The sequence below is a fragment of the Haliotis rufescens genome, unplaced genomic scaffold (assembly GCF_023055435.1).
Source record: "Haliotis rufescens isolate VD_foot unplaced genomic scaffold, xgHalRufe1.0.p SCAF_5, whole genome shotgun sequence".
Classification (NCBI taxonomy): Eukaryota; Metazoa; Mollusca; class Gastropoda; order Lepetellida; family Haliotidae; genus Haliotis; species Haliotis rufescens.
In genome coordinates this window covers 37314599-37332464 of record NW_025964223.1, presented here as the reverse complement: position 1 = coordinate 37332464, position 17866 = coordinate 37314599, and the positions used below count along the sequence as shown (strand labels likewise).

The following is a 17866-nucleotide window of genomic DNA, read 5'->3' as shown; positions in this document are numbered from 1 at the left end:
ACTGTTGACCATCTCTTGACTCATAATTTGCCATGCATTACTGTAACAGTACCGATCGTCAACTCTAATATTTGCTGCATGGGGCTTGGCGGATGTGGAAGTGGTGACGTCATTCAATATTCACAACACAACTCGTCACGCGAAAGACCGTCAACAAATTGCTCGTTCATTGAAAATATAGGATATGGCTTCGCATAAGGACCAGGTAAAATTCAGTTACAAATATCATACTGATGCTCTGTACTGACATGTTAAATAATAATAATGGGATAGTTACTGAAGGATATTTGAGAAAAACTGCTAACCTAGCACCTGCTCGTCATCTCACTATAAACTGTCATGACTTCAAGTGCAACACAGGACATTCTCTTGAGATTAACTAGGAGTTAACAACTGACACATACAGCCAATCTAAAAATTGTAATTAAACTTCTCAATTTAGGTGACATGATAACCTATAAGAATATAAATCAGAATTTATGATCTTTCAACATGTTCAGGAAATGGAAACATTCTCTAAACAATTATTCATTATATATACATTGTGCATGTGAGTCATTGATCATGTTTGTAAGCTTGGCTGAGAGTATTACCAGCTGCAATTTTTTGGATTTCAATCAGGACCACACAGAGGATCGAACTCAGCCAGCTTGTAGTTCAGCTTGGTGGATAATCAGTTAATCTAATATCCAAAAGTTATATTTATTTACATATAGCCCGTTTCTTCCATCTATATATAGTTTTTAGGTAGCTAACCATGCTAAAGCTTGCTCTAACACACAACGGACCTCAGGATCTTGTTGGGTTCTTGATCGGAAAGAGGATCCATTGGCTATATGGAAAGAAATGAGGATGACCAAGGCTAACCCTAACACAACCCTAAAAATCAATATTAGCACTTGAGATCTAAGCTGTACCCAGTAAACAGCAGTCTTGAATATGGTACTATAACCTGATTACTAAATATAGACATGCCTGTCTTGTATATGTTGTAAGACCGCCTCAGTGGTCTAATGGTAGAGCGTCCGCACGGAGAGAGGAAGGTCTGGGGTTCGATCCCCAGCCGCGTCATACCTAAAGACGTTAAAAGATGGTACTTGTTGTTACCCTGTCTGGCGCTCAGCATTAAGGGGGTAAAACAAGGACTGGTCGGCTCGGAGTCAGTATACTGTGTCTGAGTAGGGTTTTCATGTTAAACTGCAGCATGGTATCTCAGTGTGCTAGCACTATAAATCGGCATCAGTCCGGACTAGTATAAGCAGCCACACACACGTGCATGCACGTCGCTATATAAGTGTAATAATCTTGGAAGCGACGTTAAACCCTATTTCACCTCACCTGTATATGTCGTATGAGAATCAGGCTAAAATGGCACCAAAATTGCCAAGCGAAAACATCAGAAGCATGTTTTACATTTTGTGAGACCAAAGATCATTCAAGTAATCATACTTTTGTTAGATTAAAACATAAACTATTAGTGGTGTAACGATACATCAAACTATCGATTGATTGCGATTGCTTGTCTCACGATAGTACACTATCGATTGCAACTTGAAACAATCGATACTATTGGCGATAGTTTGTCTAACTATCGATAGTTTCGATAGTTAATTTGTTTGGTACATTTACTTTCTTAAAAAACATAGAAACAACTCCTATGATCATCTAACCTCTGTCGTGCTTTCGTTTGGATTGCACTACTTTGTCTGCTTGATTTAGAGTTACGTCCCTTAGCTACTCGTCGCTAGGCAACATTGACAAGTTGGCGGACGCCACATGTCAGTTCGAAATTATCGCCAATAAGGCAGGAAAATCGTGGGTATTGGACCATTTTGGCTTTGTCAAAACGCAAAATGAGACAGACAAGCAAAATGTAAGTTGTAGAATCTGTCGGATAATTCTAAAGTATTCAGGAAATACTACTAATCTGACCGACCACTTGACAAGACGGCACCCAGATATTCGTCCACGTGAAAAAGGGGGATCAAATACTAGTCATTCTATCACATTCATTCACATTCATTCACATTGGTGCTAAAACACTGCAGTAACCTAAGACTTTACCAGTTACATGAAGTGAAATTTTGTATTAAAATGTTTTTGAGAGGTCAATTTGAACTTGTTTTCTTTTCACTCTTGTTTTCTTTACACATAGTATCAGAAAGTTATAATTAGTTTGATGGTGTCAGTCAAAATGCTGAAATATATGTTGTTAAAGCCTGCTATAATTGCAAGTGAAAACTATCGCAATAGTATCGCAATAGTAGGGCCACTATCGCAATAGTATCGCAATAGTTGTTTTAACTATCGCAATAGTATCGCAGTAGTCAAAAATGCCTCAATAGTCACCCCTATAAACTATACGGTTTTCAAAATACATGGTTCATTCTTAGAAATTGCACAATCCTTGATTGAAAACCTTTTTATTTACGATTAACAATAACTATTACGCTTGGATGAATTTATTGGACATGTTAATCACACTTGCTGGGGTCGCACTTGAGTGGGTCTGTCCTGATTGAATTAATTAGTGTCAAGCGATTCACTGAGTACCATGGAGTGCAGCGCACCCTTCTCATGTACAAGAGACGGTATATATGATGTCTGTGATTATTCAGTATATTGTGTAAAACAGGTGGCGATATCACCTATTTTTCATTTCATAATATGTATGTATTCTTCCCCCCAGACAATATTTGCTGCTGTAACAATATTCACCTTATCAATTGTTCAACATGCATTTTTACATTCAACATAGGCGACATTCTCTTATTTGAACGTAATATTTACACATTCAAACCATATTTTACTATTATTGTAAATAAATCTGTGTGTTTGTATGTATCTTTATTCAAAACACTTACAGCAAGTCTTCTCACTTTTTTCTTTGGGTGTACATGTGTTAACAAGATGTATTTATGGGAAACAAAATTAGTATGTATGACATCTTTACACTGACAGTCATACACCAAGCTGTATCGTGTGAAAATAATTTCCTCAAAACGAGAGATAACATGAGTGTATGTATGCTCAAATATCTCTACAGTAACATTATTTTAGGTTTGGTTACAACAAATACATTTATGTGATATCAGTAGTAGGTGAGAAATGTCTGTTAAGAACTGCCTCAGCAAGTCTGTAACAGTGCATTGTAATACATTTACTTCAAGATTACAGAATGAGCTGACATGAACAACATGGCGGGGGAGATTTCCAAAACTTTCAATAAACCAGACATTATTAATATTGAAAAATATAAACAACAAAATATGAGACAAATCACGTCTTGATTCATTTGAAATAATGCAAACAATTACTTGAGAATCTACAAGGATTTATCATAAAACTGAATACATCATTAAGTAGTCTTAATATTTTCTGCCAGACAGTCAGTCAGGCATGTGGAGGAAAATTTCATGCAGCCCGACAGAAAAGTTACCAGCCATGGGCAAATGTGCAGACACTTATTTGGGACACTGCCTACTGTTGCATGTAAAGTATGGGTGTGCATTTCTTTTAAGGGTTTTGTTCAGGGATGGATTCTAGCAAGCATATTATCACAGGCATACAGTCAAAAGCTCTTTTTCAAATGCTCAGTTGGAGATGTAAGTTTGTATGTGATCAGAAACAATGCTTCTGTATTAATTTGGGCCAGGGAATTCCCCAAGGAATGTGGAAGTAGTCTGTCAGTGTATTCGTTCTTTCAAGAATACAGTCTCATTAAAAATATATGACTGTTAGGTTTGTGGTCATGTGACCGACCTCTCATCCAATGGAAATGCCACATATTGTCTAAAGTACACTTGGAAAAATTATGCACAATTAATCCATAGCTGTGTTGACTAATTTGTTTTGGCCAATGTTACTTTTTGATGTCCATTTGTTTGTCATCATGGTCATTTTGTAGGCTGGTTGGGTCTAAGAGTGTCCAGAATCAAGTTTATCATGTTATGGAACTAGCCCATGCCACTAGTTCTGCAAGTGTTATTGTGAGATTATGTTGAACACTCAGTGCTTACAGTCTTGTTAGATGCAGTCTGTGCCCAAACACTTTGAGACTACTTGCTTAAACTTGTCTCTCTGCATCATCTTCAGTATATCTTACTGTTAATATTATTACATGTATCTGCGTTTAACAAAGCCAACAAACTGTTCTTGGGCTTCTGACTGGTGTCTGATCATGATACTGTGACGTCTTTAGATGTAGTCCTTTGATTATCATGTCTGGTCCAGACTCGATTATTTACAGACCGCCGTCATAGACCTGGAATATTGCTGAGTGCGGTGTTAAACAACCAACCAACCAACTTTGATTACCATGGTAGTGTTATCCAGCTTACATCCAGACGGTCTAATTTGTTGCTCTGTGCCAAATCTCCAATTGATTATCTTCATAAGACTAAAGGGTTAGATTATACTGTATATATAACATGTCAACATGTGCTGATAGATGCTTGGCTACAGTTTCTGACCTTGTCCTTTAGTTTAATCCATTCCAACTTCTTGCAATGTGTTTGTATAAACTTGATAAAAAATCCAAACTGATTTTAGCATAGAACTGAAATTGTGTACCTGTACCTAACTAATATGAATATTTATGTGATATTCAGATAACATAAATGGTTCCATTCATCATTTAACATGTAAATATGAAATCTGAACACATGTCTGGATAAAGCCCTATTATTGGAATACTGAATGGGGAAATTAAAAGCCATAATAAAGTGGTCATTACATTTTCAAGTTTGTAAACCTTGTGTCCAATGATCTGTGCGTTGACTAAGGATTTGCTCTTTTGTTTTGTGTAGACTTTAATTTAATAGGACTGAACATGCTGAATGTAGTGTCAGATTTAAACAAATATTGTACTCTCATTTTTAACATGGTTTTACTAAATATGCCAAAAGCCAAGGAAAACTACTTGCAGCTTGCCCTCAATAAGAAAAACTAAGCAACACATGGAAGACTGCCCAGTCCCCCGTCCTCAACTATCCAGTGTGTTATCTCTCCGTTATTACCCTAGACCCAATCGACACAGCTCATCTCACTCCAGTTTTAATGCCAGAACTAAAAAAATAGCTGTCCAGTTACGTTGTGCAGCTCTTTCAGTGTTGAAACAAGCGGCGATAGCACCAATACATGATTCACCTTGTTACATACTGCCTCAAATACAACTGAAGTACAATCTTAATAGTCAAGAAAACATCTTTTCCACTTAAAATCTAATGTTACACAGTATTCTGATTCACTAATATGATGCTTATGTATCACAGGCTCACTCGTATTAAGTAGGGCTGTATCGATACATCAGTGCTTTGTGAGTTTTCAGGTGACAATACGATACACGATACATTTTACTGTATCAATACAAGATGATACACTGGAATATTACAAAATGTGTTGTAAAGTGCATTTAACGTTCACTACTAAAAATAGTTTCCACGAATATCCAAAGCTAGCTTTTCCTTTTGAACCTGCTCTGAAGTATTTGTAGTCAAGAAATTTCCATGTGATTTGAGGTAAATATGCATATTGCGATATATTTCGTATCGTTACCCATGTATCATGATATGTATTGTATTGTGACCATACTGTATTTTATCCCCAATTTAATGAATGTTGCTTTGTGTTGTGCCGAACTCTTATTCAGAAGAGACATATTTATTCCAGCCCATGAGCGAGAGAATATCCGTTAGTGATAAGCCAGATGGAGATGGTAACGTCACTTCCGAAACAAAGCTTTTGTGTTGAATGGGTCCAGAGTGTTTATCATAATTGAATGGAGAAATTATTCACTGGATCATAGAGGATGCCAGGCCCTACGATTGCACAAAATTTGCATATATATGGACCAATTAACCAATGAGAAAGCAGGTTCTTGCATCTAGCAAGGGAATATTATTGATCTATTGCCATGCGTGTAATGCGAATTGTGTATACACAGTTATTAAAGAGGGTACGTCAATGTATTGTACACTTTGACATGAACATGAAGAAGGATACATTGGATAACCTTTAAATTCAGAAATATGTTAAGATAAGATTTTGTTGAAAACTTTGGGTCAGTTTTTTCTACTGCTTGTGTATTATCATGATTATCAGTTTTGATGTGTTAATTATTACAATAATGTGTCAGTGCAGTGCTAGAGACGAATGGCATTAGAACACTTTCATTATTGTATCACCTTCTTGTGTATGATTATCAATTTTAAAATATCTTTTTGACATTTTGTATGAAAATATGCATGAAATTGAATGTCCTAGAAATTGAACTGAACTTTAACCCTCTAAAAGTTTTTAATTTTTTTAAAACCAATCCAATGATTAATGAGTGGCTACATTTACTCAATGTCTTTTTGTTTTCACCTATGTGGAACATGTGTAGTAGAAATATGTAAAGTTGAAAACTTATTGAGATCGTTGACCTTTATGCATTCTTTTTGTCATACATAAACACCTGTGAAATGGCAATCATGGCAATAGGGCTAATGATTCACTGATACCTACAGTGTCATCGATATTTAGTTACAGACGATACTTGAATTGTCAGTTTTTGTCATTGCTATAAATAGAAAAGGAACCGATGGTATAACAACTGAAGTAGCATAGCGAAACACGGGGAGGTGGTGGTAATAGTGGACGAGCCTGCTGCGTTTAGTCTACAGTTTGATTTTGATAAGTCCTCATACAGAAAAAAGGTTGTGTGCAGAGGTTTTAGAGTTGTAATTCAGTGCTTTCTTCATTTCTAACTACCCCGGTACATGTATTTGTTGTGGAGTATGATGATACCAGTGGTATTGTCAGTCTGTATCGTGATAAGTATCGTATCTCGAGGTGTCAGGCGATACCTCTAATGGACAAAAAGTCATTGTTTTGCTGGAGATGAAATTTGCTCACCCGGCCGTGGAAAGGTGCTGAATGTATGTAGGAGATAACTGTATGAAGTGATGTATGTCTTGTGGAGCTGCACAGTCCAGTATGGTCCAGCTTTCTTACTGGTGACTCAGGTACACAGGGTACAATCTCCATTTGGGAAACAATGTCAGATCATTCAATATTCAAATAACCTTAACAAGTTTGAGAGTTTATTATTTCACACCTGATGCAAGTAAGATTAAAAAGGTTATGTACAGTATTAAAAGAATTCAACATATACCTTGGTGTTTGGATCTGAATTTATGATGATTGTAGGACAGGACATATGTTGGTTTTGTTTGTATGATGTCAACGCTGCACTCAGCAATATTTCAGCTATAATATGATGGTGGCCTGTAAATATTGAGTCTGGACAGGCAATAAATACAGTGATCGATAACAACATATGATCCTTGTAATCATGATCATGATAAATAATGTATTAATGCTGCAAGGTAATGCTTCCTACACCACTGATCATTGATACCATATTATGTTTTTCAATTTTTCCACAGGTCCTTTATGAGAAAGAAAGTGTATTCATTCACATCAATGTCCAAGATTCTAAGGATAAAGATGCTCACATCCAGGGGAGAGTTTTCCTCATCAAAAAGGTATGGAAGCAGACATATGTTACATAAGTTTACAGTGATATATCTATGTATGATACTTAGATGCAGTATAATAGAATACACCACAGAGTTGCTTACACAAGCTTATACGAAATTAAGAAGTATCAACGTTCGTGATCGAAAATCAGAGAACTTCACGATAGGTAATGATACAAACATGTAATAAAAAATAAAAAATGAAGTATTCATATTAATATGTTACATTGTTAGCGGAATATGTTTTCTAATTATGCAACCTCTAAAGCTAAACACAAAACAACTGTTACAGACTGTATGACTTATTCAAAATACTTTAAAAAGCAAAGCCTGGAATGGAAGTCGCGAGTTTGAAAGTGGTTCCGCAAGGCTCAAGAAAGCTGCTTTCTAAGTGGCTAATGTCAACTTCCTGTTAGTCATTTCATAGATCGGTCATAGTTTGCGAAAGGTCTTTCTGATGTGACCTGTAATGGGGTGTCCTCGGCGGTAGAGAGAACTTGTATCTGATTTTAATAAGATTGAGGTAATCTAAGCATGTGATTAATTCTGTTTTCTTTATTTAAAGCTATAATTTGTTTTTTTGTTAAGCAAGCTTATCTCTGCAGCCATTGTAATATGCAGCTACTAGCCGACTCGTCTCACATCAAAACACTGGCTGTGTACTCGCGGGCAGATGACCACGGAGTACGCTGATCACTGTGTCGGATTAATGGGACTGATTAATGAGTCTTTCGGTAATTCGTTGCAAATTTGGTGTGTTGGAGTCAGAATGCGAGACTGTCGGATCAACGGGTCTAAATAGCACTGATTTAATCGGTCCCCATCATTAGTGTCGGATAAGGCCGATTGTCGGATTAATGAGTGTCAGATTAACGAGACTTGACTGTATGTCCCCATATGACTTTGATGTCATGTTTGAATTGAAGTAAGAAGTACAGCATTAAGGTATTGGTAATCATGGTGATGCTAGATGCAACTGCATTAATGAGCCCCTGTGGCTTGAAAAAGACATCTTGAATAATGCTTAAAATGTTGAATTAGCATGATGGTGACCAAAATGTCCCAACAGAAGTCAGAGCTTCACTTTCACAACGTCAAAGTACTATCAGAGCATTGCAAATGCCTATGCCCTGATGCAATACATTGATAAAAATATTGCACAACAATTGCTGTGCCAATACAAAACAGGTAACCATGGTAACAGTGTACTTCACATGTATGTTAATGTATGATGTTAAAGAGTTGTAAACATGTTGACATTATTGAGGACGGGCAACATTCCAAACACACTCTTACAAACTGCTTGATGTTAGTGTTGATCTGGTAATGTATACATTACAACAAATTTATCTCCCCAACATGTTTTAATCTGCCATTGTAAAAGAATTAAAACAAATTTGATGGAACAGCAGGTTTGATTGAGTTGAGGTTAACTTGTGCTAGGTCACATGACTTTCAAAGACTTGGAAAAAGCGTGCAGCTTTTTGCTTCAAAGTGTAAGGGATTTATTATCTTGTCCAAAAATCCATGTGCTGCCTGTTTTCTTTGTGGAGGGGGAATAAGGATTTATTCCCTCACTGAGAAATTTATTTCCCTCCTGCGGGATACATATTATTTTATCAAGATCATGTGAATCAGATCTCATCATTTTGACATGGATGATAAAATTGTATATGTTCCTTTTAGCATGTACCGGTATTGTTTCTGATATAGTTATGATGAAAGTTGAATGTTACAGGTTCTACAAAACTCATTTACTTTTTTGTTGTTCATATTATTTACTGTTATTAAATGCTTGATTGCCTTGGGTATATCATGTATATTGGGGTCGGTGGGGTAGCCTAGTGGTTAAAGTGTTGGCTCATCACACCGAAGACCCGAGTTCTATTTTCCATATGGGTACAATGTGTAAAGTCCATTTTCCCGGGTCCCCTGCCATATCCTTGCTGGGATATTGCTATTAAATATGGTGTAAAACCATAATCACTCACTCACTGGGTACATGTTTCCAAAATGATTGATTGTATAAACATACAATATGTACAACATACAACAATCATCATTAATGTTTCAATGTTATTGTGAACTTACCCCTCTAAGATGGTGGTGTGGTAAAGTGTCTCACCTTGTTGCTGCTGATGTGTTTCAGCATGATGGAACATACATAGAGTGGAGGGCAGAGGACCTTGTGGCTGTGGATGGTCAGTCGGACCAGGACTGGGCAGTCATTGGGGGCAGTGTCAGCAGTGTCAGTTACAAGAATGACCGAGAGGCAGATTCAGGTGTGTCAACTCACACATGTCGTCAAGATTTGCACCGGCTTGACTGAGTCTTGATTATTTAGGTCTGTCTTGAAAATGGATAAATTGCATTGAAGAGGTCACACAGGTTTCGGAGTCCACACAGCCCAACCAGTTAAAAATACTCAATCCTTCCGACTCCCAAACAACCAATCCATCTTCACCGCAGAACTCATGGGTATCGCCACGGCGCTCCACAGCCATCACACTAAAAACCAAAAAAAAATCTTAATACTCTCAGACTCACTAAGTGGACTTCAGGCCCTCCAAAACAAAAACACCAAAAACCGCCCCAAATTAATAAACCAAATTCTCAAAAGCGTAAACAAACTAACAGAGGCAGGCAAAAACATACAACTTATCTGGATACCAGCTCACGTAGGAATATACGGGAATGAAAACGCAGACAGAGCCGCAAAACAATCCCTAAATATACCAGACATAAGCCTTAAGCTACCAATATCTAAAGCAGAGATCAAAAGTATAAACAAACGTAAAATCACCCAAAAATGGCATAACCTCTATCAAAACACAAAAACCCAAATCTTAAAAATCCTCAAAAAAACCCTTACCAAACCAAAAATCCTCCATCCCTCCAAAAAAATCGATAGAATAATCACCAAACTCCAAACAGGACACACCAAACTAAATAACCACCTTCTAAAACTAAAAAAACACGCAAACGGGAAGTGCCCACACTGCACTCACCCAGAAACAATAGACCACGTACTACTACATTGCACCCACTACCTCACCCAACGTACAACATTACAAACCAACCTAAATCCAAATAAAGCTCTTACCTTAGAAGCAATCCTTAACCCCCAAAATAAAATAGAAAACTTCAAAGCCCTAGGCATTTACCTAACCAAAACAGACCTAATTAACCGTATTTAAAACTTCACTAAACCACCAACACTAAACATCTAAAAACAACAACTCACCCCCACACACTCCCTTAGTCCCAGCCACTCCCCCAAGGCATGTCTTCCAAATCTCAAAATTTCAAAACTTTATATAAGCAACCACTAAACCCCCCTCCTTGGTTGCACTCTTCTCGCTTCCCCTTTTATATCACTAAATGGCCCGGCCAGGCCCGTGTGCGAAATACGCTCCAGTCGGAAAGCGCACGTAAAATCCCCTAATATAAGTAAGTAAGTAACTTGAATTTGTTGAAGCAATGTTGTGCATCCTAACCTGACATTTGTACTGGTGTGTCATCTCCAACAGGCTCAAGTGCAGGCACAGGCACAGTTAGATTGTTATAGGAGGTGAAGGTGTAGAGAGTTATGTAGTTGTAAAGCTTACCACACAATGCCCTGTACTTACTTAATTGGGTCATCTACAGTGGCTTAGTCATCAAGGCATCAAAACTTATGATGCAGAGTTGCTACCCTTAGTAACTCAAGGATCTTCTGCTTGTAGGTTTAATATTAAATTGTCATGTTAGATATTACTGAAATATTGGTTAAGAAACCCAACTCACTCACCCTGAGATCATCTTTATTTATATTGTCTATAATTACAAGTTACAATCTTTAAACTGTTTTTTTTCCTGATTAAATTTAGTCTCCATGAATGCCAAGATGGACGCCCGTCGTAAATATAACATCAGTTTTGATGTGTTGGACCTGAAAAGTTTCAAACGTAGTGCTCCAAATCATGGTTGGGCCTATATCATCTTTATCCTGAAGGATGGCACAACGTACCCTGCGCTGCACTTCCACAATGGTGGCAGCAAGGCATTACTCCGGGATCTGGAGCAGTTTGTACATATCCGCAGGTGGGTCAGCCAGTGTATTCCAGTTGGTCAAATACACATCATGATGACTGCTGGGGACAATTTAATGATGGTGCATTCAAATTGTAGTTCAAATCTTTCCTCTGGGAGACCATCCTTTTGTCCACCAGTAACACTTTGTTTCTTGAGTACTAGCAAAAAACTGAAAGATCCCAAAATAACTTCTGAAAAGAGGATCATATCTAAACTTAACATATCCATAATAACTAAGACAAAATTGTTATGGAGATCCATAATAGCTCCACGTGTGGCTCAGTCATCTAAGGCATCACATTTTGCTGTGCAGAGTTGCTTCCCTTAGGCATTCCAGAAACCTATGCTCATGGGTTCAAATTCCAGATTTGCCCAGATGATGTTTGCTGTGGTAAACATCATCTAAGACCTGCATCACTCGGGCTTTCCTCCCACTGGAGGCTGACATGCCCTGATATGAGTGAAATACTCTTCTAAGCGGCTTTAAGCCAAATTCACTGAATTGATATGTATATTAGAATTGCATGTTATAATTGTTATTATGTCTTCATGTTTTTAGTATGAGATACAGGAACATGGAGTGTTCACCTTTTTGTCTCTGATGTTTCAATGTGGTATACTTCCAGATCTCCCAACGACACCCGACTTTTCATAATTCAGGAACATGATCCAGAGATGCTCTCTAAATCCTTCGATGAGCTGCATCTCTTCGCTGATTCTCAAGGGGACCTTGTCTCGGTTAGTGAATATATACATGATGTATAGTGATCCGCCATGTCACCATAGTTATGGTTTGATTAGTAGCCCGATTTAAAGTAAACACATCATATATTAGTATTTTATGTGTGTTAATTTACTGACTGAAAGGATTAAAGCAAAAGGAAGGTGTGATGGGTCCCTAGTGATATTTAAATAATGGTGGTGCTTTATGATCATGATGATCATGATGATCATATTTTTACAGCTACAGGCCTTTGTGCAATTAGGAATGTTTGTTTGTTGTTTAACGCAGCACTCAGCCAAGTTCCAGCTATATGACTGCGGTCTGTAAATAATCAATCTGGATCTGACAATCCAGCGATTGACATCATGAGCATCAGTCTATGCAATTTGGCTATGATGACATGGATCAACCAAGTCAGCGAGGTTGACCACCTGATCTCGTTAGTCACCTCTTTTACGACACCTCTTATGACCAGCATGGGTTGCTGAAGACAAATTGTAACCCTGATCTTCGCAAATTAATTAGGAATGAAGTACTTTGAATGACTGTTACTCACTTGATATTAAACTTCTTTTTCCTGATGGTATTATTTTTCATTGTTTTATGGAAAAAGTCATCATTTCAGTTTAGAGAGGATGTTAAAAGTATTTTGATTTTGTTCTGTGCTGATGATTAATTATTGTTGAGTTATTGTGTCTGTTGGCAGAAGTTCATCAAAGACCCATACACCACGACCATGGGGGGCTTCTCGAAAGTGACCAACTTCCTGCGTGACACCCTGATGCAGCAGGATAACCCCATGACACGGCCTCGTGAGGAGGTCGCAGAGCTGCTGCAGGAGGACATTCCAGGCATGGAGATCAGTCACCAGGATGAACCAGGATTTGAGGTTGTCACAAAGGTCCGGGTTATTGCTTACTTAATAGATCTCTTGTATGATGTAACTCAACTAGAATTTAAATATTGATTTTCAGTAGGTATGGGCTAGTTAGATTCAGCTTGTGAAAGAATGGTATTAAGGTCTCCATGAAGCAACTATTGATGAGTGTTGATATTTCTCAGACCAAACTGCCGAAGCGGCCTGAGGTAAAACGAGGTGAGCCTTTGAACCAGCAGCAATGGACGGCTCAGATGGATGATGAAGGACGCATCAAAGACCCAGAACATGTCAAGGACATCATTTTCAGAGGGGTAAGTTTTTTTATTCCAAAAATATGTACACAGATAAAAAAAAATGAGTTTCAAATTGACATGTAAATTTATGCTGGTTTTTCCCCATTTGTTTCTCTCAGAAACTGATTATGAATAAATAGGCAATGTAGGTTTCCAAATAGCATTGTTGGATTTTGAAAAAAACCTCTATAATGATTGTTTGTATGATGCTAGGGAATCGACCCAGTAATTCGTGGTGAGGTGTGGAAGTTTCTTCTGGGTTTCTATCGATGGGATGCAACCTTCAAACAGAGACAAGATGAGCGCAAACGGAGAGTGTAAGTACACTAAGGTTATTACAACTCTTGAGTCACACCAGATAGCCCCAACATACTCACGCACGACAAGAAAGATGTGTGGTATTATCGGAGATGGTTCCTGTGACTCATACAAACCATAGTTAGTAATTATTTCTTATCCTGATACAACATAGTCCAATTTCCTTCTTTGTGAGATCCTATTTATAACACAGAACCCAAATGTGCCTCCTCCCCCACTCCCCCACCGACTAGAGTTACCTCCCTTTGAGCCCTCACTTTTCTTCTCATGGTAGTCTTCTTTTATATCCTTTGACATAAGACTCTTTTTATCCCCCCGGCATATAATGTCCGTCTGTCCGTCCGTAATCATTTCCTTTTCCGGGGCAGAATTCGAAAACCATTCAGTGTATTTGATCGAAACTTGGCAAAGCTATCAGGCACATACTGAAGTGGTGGCTTTTGATATTTTGGGATTTTTCTAATTTTTATTTTTTTAAATTTTTATGGAATGAAGTTGGACATAGACTCAATTGGGGATGGGGTTTGTTTCCAGGGCAGAATTCGAAAACCATTCAGTGTATTTGATGCAAACTTAGCAAATCTATCAGGCACATACTGAAGTGGTGGCTTTTGATATTTGGGGATTTTTCTAATTTTTATTTTTTTAAATTTTTATGGAATGAAGTTGGACATAGACTCAATTGGGGATGGGGTTTGTTTCCAGGGCAGAATTCGAAAACCATTCAGTGTATTTGATCGAAACTTGGCAAATCTATCAGGCACATACTGAAGTGGTGGCTTTTGCTATTTTGGGATTTTTCTAATTTTTATTTTTTTAAGTTTTTATGGAATGAAGTTGGACATAGACTCAATTGGGGATGGGGTTCGTTTCCGGGCCAGAATTTCGAAAACCATTCAGTGGGTAAACAATGTATGCTTCTAAAAGAACATTCAACTGTTGACTCATTACATACAGAATTGCACATTTACTAGTGGTTACTTTACAGACAGCTGCTGGGGGGATATGTCATCTTTCTGATGACTCTTGTTTCAATACTTTTGTAGGTAATATTTGCTACATACAATAACACCTCGATTTTCTTAATTTACGGGTGTCTGTCAGCAGCCCAGGTAGAAGTAGTGGCACACTTTTCCATGGCCTCTGCATGAGGATTATATATAAACATTTGTAACTACAACCAATCTGGCTACTATCCCCACATGGACAACTAGATCGAAGCAGCTGTGTTGATCCAGAACTTTCCCACACTTTCATGTTTTGACAGTAAGTTTCTGTGTACAACCACAGAGCAACTAGAGATGATCATCAATTAGAGACAGCACATCTTATTGCTTTGCCATTGTCTAGTACAACTAGAGGCCGAAGTGCTCTCTTGAGGCATCCCCTGCGAATAACATTCAGCTGGAGGAAGATGCTTTACCGCTGGGGATATAGTCCTTTAACTACTATCATGCCTTCCGACACCTATGATATCTTCGCACTCTCTGGATGCACCAAGGAATCATGTCGTATGGCTGAGGATATACTCCTTGACAACTGTATCGCCTTCTTTGTGTTAGGGCTCTTCTGCAAGATTCCAGCTATATGACGGCAGTTTGTAAATAATCGTGTCTGGACCAGACAATCCAGTGATTGATGTCATGAGCATTGATCCACACAATGAGGATACGATAACATGCATCAACCAAGCCAGTTAAAATGACCACCTGATCACGTTGCTCACCAATTATGACAAGAATAGTCACCTCTTGCGGCAAGCATGGGTTGCTAAAGACCTATTCTACCTATGTTTTAGCACACTTCAGAGGTGCCAAGGCTCTCTCTGGAGGCATCTCCTGCAAATGAGATTCAGCTAAAAGAGACAACAAGATGATGAGAAATGGAAGACAAAAAGGCCATTAATTCTGTGAAGAGGCTGTTTTTCCCATCCTAACTCTTACCTCACAGGCGGACACCAAACTCTCATAAGAAAACACTTTGTTTGAATCCAGTTAGGATGTGACCATCTTATCTGAACTGCTTCATTGACAATGGACTGTGGCAACTGAGTACTGGATAATTGCTGTCTGCCACCACTAACTGTCCCAGTAACATTGTCTCCTGTAGGTTATTAATAATATTTTTCTACCCTTCGTTATCGGTATTGACATCAGAAAGAAGACGGCAATGGAGACGTCGCATAGCTGTTTCTTCTCCTTCTATTATGATGACCACATCTATTATGATTACAACGTCTGCGTACGACATGGGGAGATTCAGAAGATTCAGGTATGCATGTCACGAGGCCCAGCTCCTTGGACTTGGAACCATGATGCTTTTGCTATCACAATGGAGGTCTTCATTCCTGCCTCCAGCTCTGCACACCCAGAATTCTACAGGAACTCAGGGACACGCAGATATTCAATCTGATTTTGATTGTACCATACTGATCCAGATCTCATAGAATTAGTACAGCTAATCACAGCTAAAATCAACAAGGGCAGGAGAAACGATCCTTTACCTTATCATCCCTATCTACAGTTTTAGGACATCAAGATAAAGCTGATTTATCCATGTGCCCAGTTCGGGATCTATTTCGCTACTTGGAAGTCACACCAACGACAGCAAGACCTAGGTCTCTAAGAATACCGCAATACCGCAAGCATCTTGCAGGCCTAGGGGCATGCAGGTTTAGATCCACCACTCAGCAATGCTTTAGCATTGTGCATTCAGATCGTTGTAAAAATTCCCGCTGAGTGCTTGCCAGATATTTCCCCTTTGTGACTCAACACATTTTGGGAAAGATTGTTGAGCTGTTTTTGATATCTGCTACAATTTCAGATTAAAGACAACACCGAGTATAGAAAGACGTCATGTTGTGAATCAGAATCAGGTCTTCAAATACTTCACACAGGGTGAATCATCTAGAACAAAAATATCTAAAATTTTAGACTTTGACTACAGCACTCAGCAATGCTTTAGTCATTGAAACCACTGGCTGAGTGTTGGAAATGTTTTCTTGTGGGGCACGTACTGGCACAGTGAGTGTCTGGATGTATTGTCAAGTTCATATCATGTCCTACAGCTTGAGACAACAATGAGAACAGTTAACATTGCTTCCACATTAAGCATTGAGATTATCACTACATCCTCCTGATGAGTGTTATACCAAATATTTCCCATGTGTCAAGTAGTTGCACAATGAATATTCTGAGGGATTGTTTGGCTCTTGTTGACCTATTGTAGGCTGCACAGGTACTCAATGATGGAGCACTGTCTGGCGTGCCAGAGTAAGGATGGGACAGTTGCTACATCATTTGTGAGGATGGGGAGCCTACGTATGATAGTAATTGAATCCAGTTTACTGACAGCATCGCATACCACACACCCATTTTGGGAACTGCGTTATAGGATCAAATAACAAAGTAAATTGCTCTAAATTGTATCATGATCAGTAGAATAATATTATAGATATACTACTTTACTTAAGTTTCTAAATTCTCTCACAACAGTTTTGAAATATGGATTTGTAAATAATGTATTTGTGACATGGTACAGAGATGGTAACTCTTGACCTTGATCTTGCAGAGATGACTATTTCCGCATGAAGCTGCAGTGGAAGACCATCAGCTCAGAACAGGAGCGCAGATTTGCCTTGCTGAGGGAGAGAAAAGGGCTTATTGGTGAGCATTCTTATACAAACCATGGTCAGTAAGAAATGGCAGGGTTCTGTACTTGGTGTAGCATTGTTAGTTTCTGGTTCTGAAGTGTGTTGGTGACTGAGCTCTGTGTTCCAGACAAGGATGTGACGAGGACAGACCGGACACAGAAGTTCTTTGTGGGCGAAAACAATCAGAATTTGCAGGTGCTCAACGACATCCTCATGACCTACTGCATGTACAACTTTGATCTAGGTGAGACCAAAACTGTATCCAAAAGTTGTCTGCACTACGCAATCTGTTATATTTTTTAACTTATTCTGCATTACTCCTTAAGGCATTTACTGCTTACTTTTAACAGAAATGAAGCTCTGATTGGTCCAGCTGGTGAGAATAAAAGGTTGTTCCATTTC

The 17866-nt window shown here is 38.4% G+C and overlaps 1 protein-coding gene across 1 annotated transcript in view; it reads left to right on the top strand.

Moving 5' to 3' along the window:
• The first annotated feature begins 71 nt into the window (after positions 1–71).
• LOC124116307 (TBC1 domain family member 15-like) overlaps positions 72–17866 on the top strand; it is a 37327-nt gene continuing 19532 nt past the window's right edge. Inside the window, exons 1-10 of the mRNA XM_046477585.2 lie at positions 72–205; positions 7431–7529; positions 9673–9805; positions 11393–11606; positions 12224–12335; positions 13028–13222; positions 13384–13512; positions 13708–13811; positions 17383–17477; positions 17592–17708. Coding sequence (XP_046333541.1) covers positions 185–205; positions 7431–7529; positions 9673–9805; positions 11393–11606; positions 12224–12335; positions 13028–13222; positions 13384–13512; positions 13708–13811; positions 17383–17477; positions 17592–17708 — 1219 coding nt within the window. The 5' untranslated portion in view covers positions 72–184. The remainder of the gene's footprint in view (positions 206–7430; positions 7530–9672; positions 9806–11392; positions 11607–12223; positions 12336–13027; positions 13223–13383; positions 13513–13707; positions 13812–17382; positions 17478–17591; positions 17709–17866) is intronic.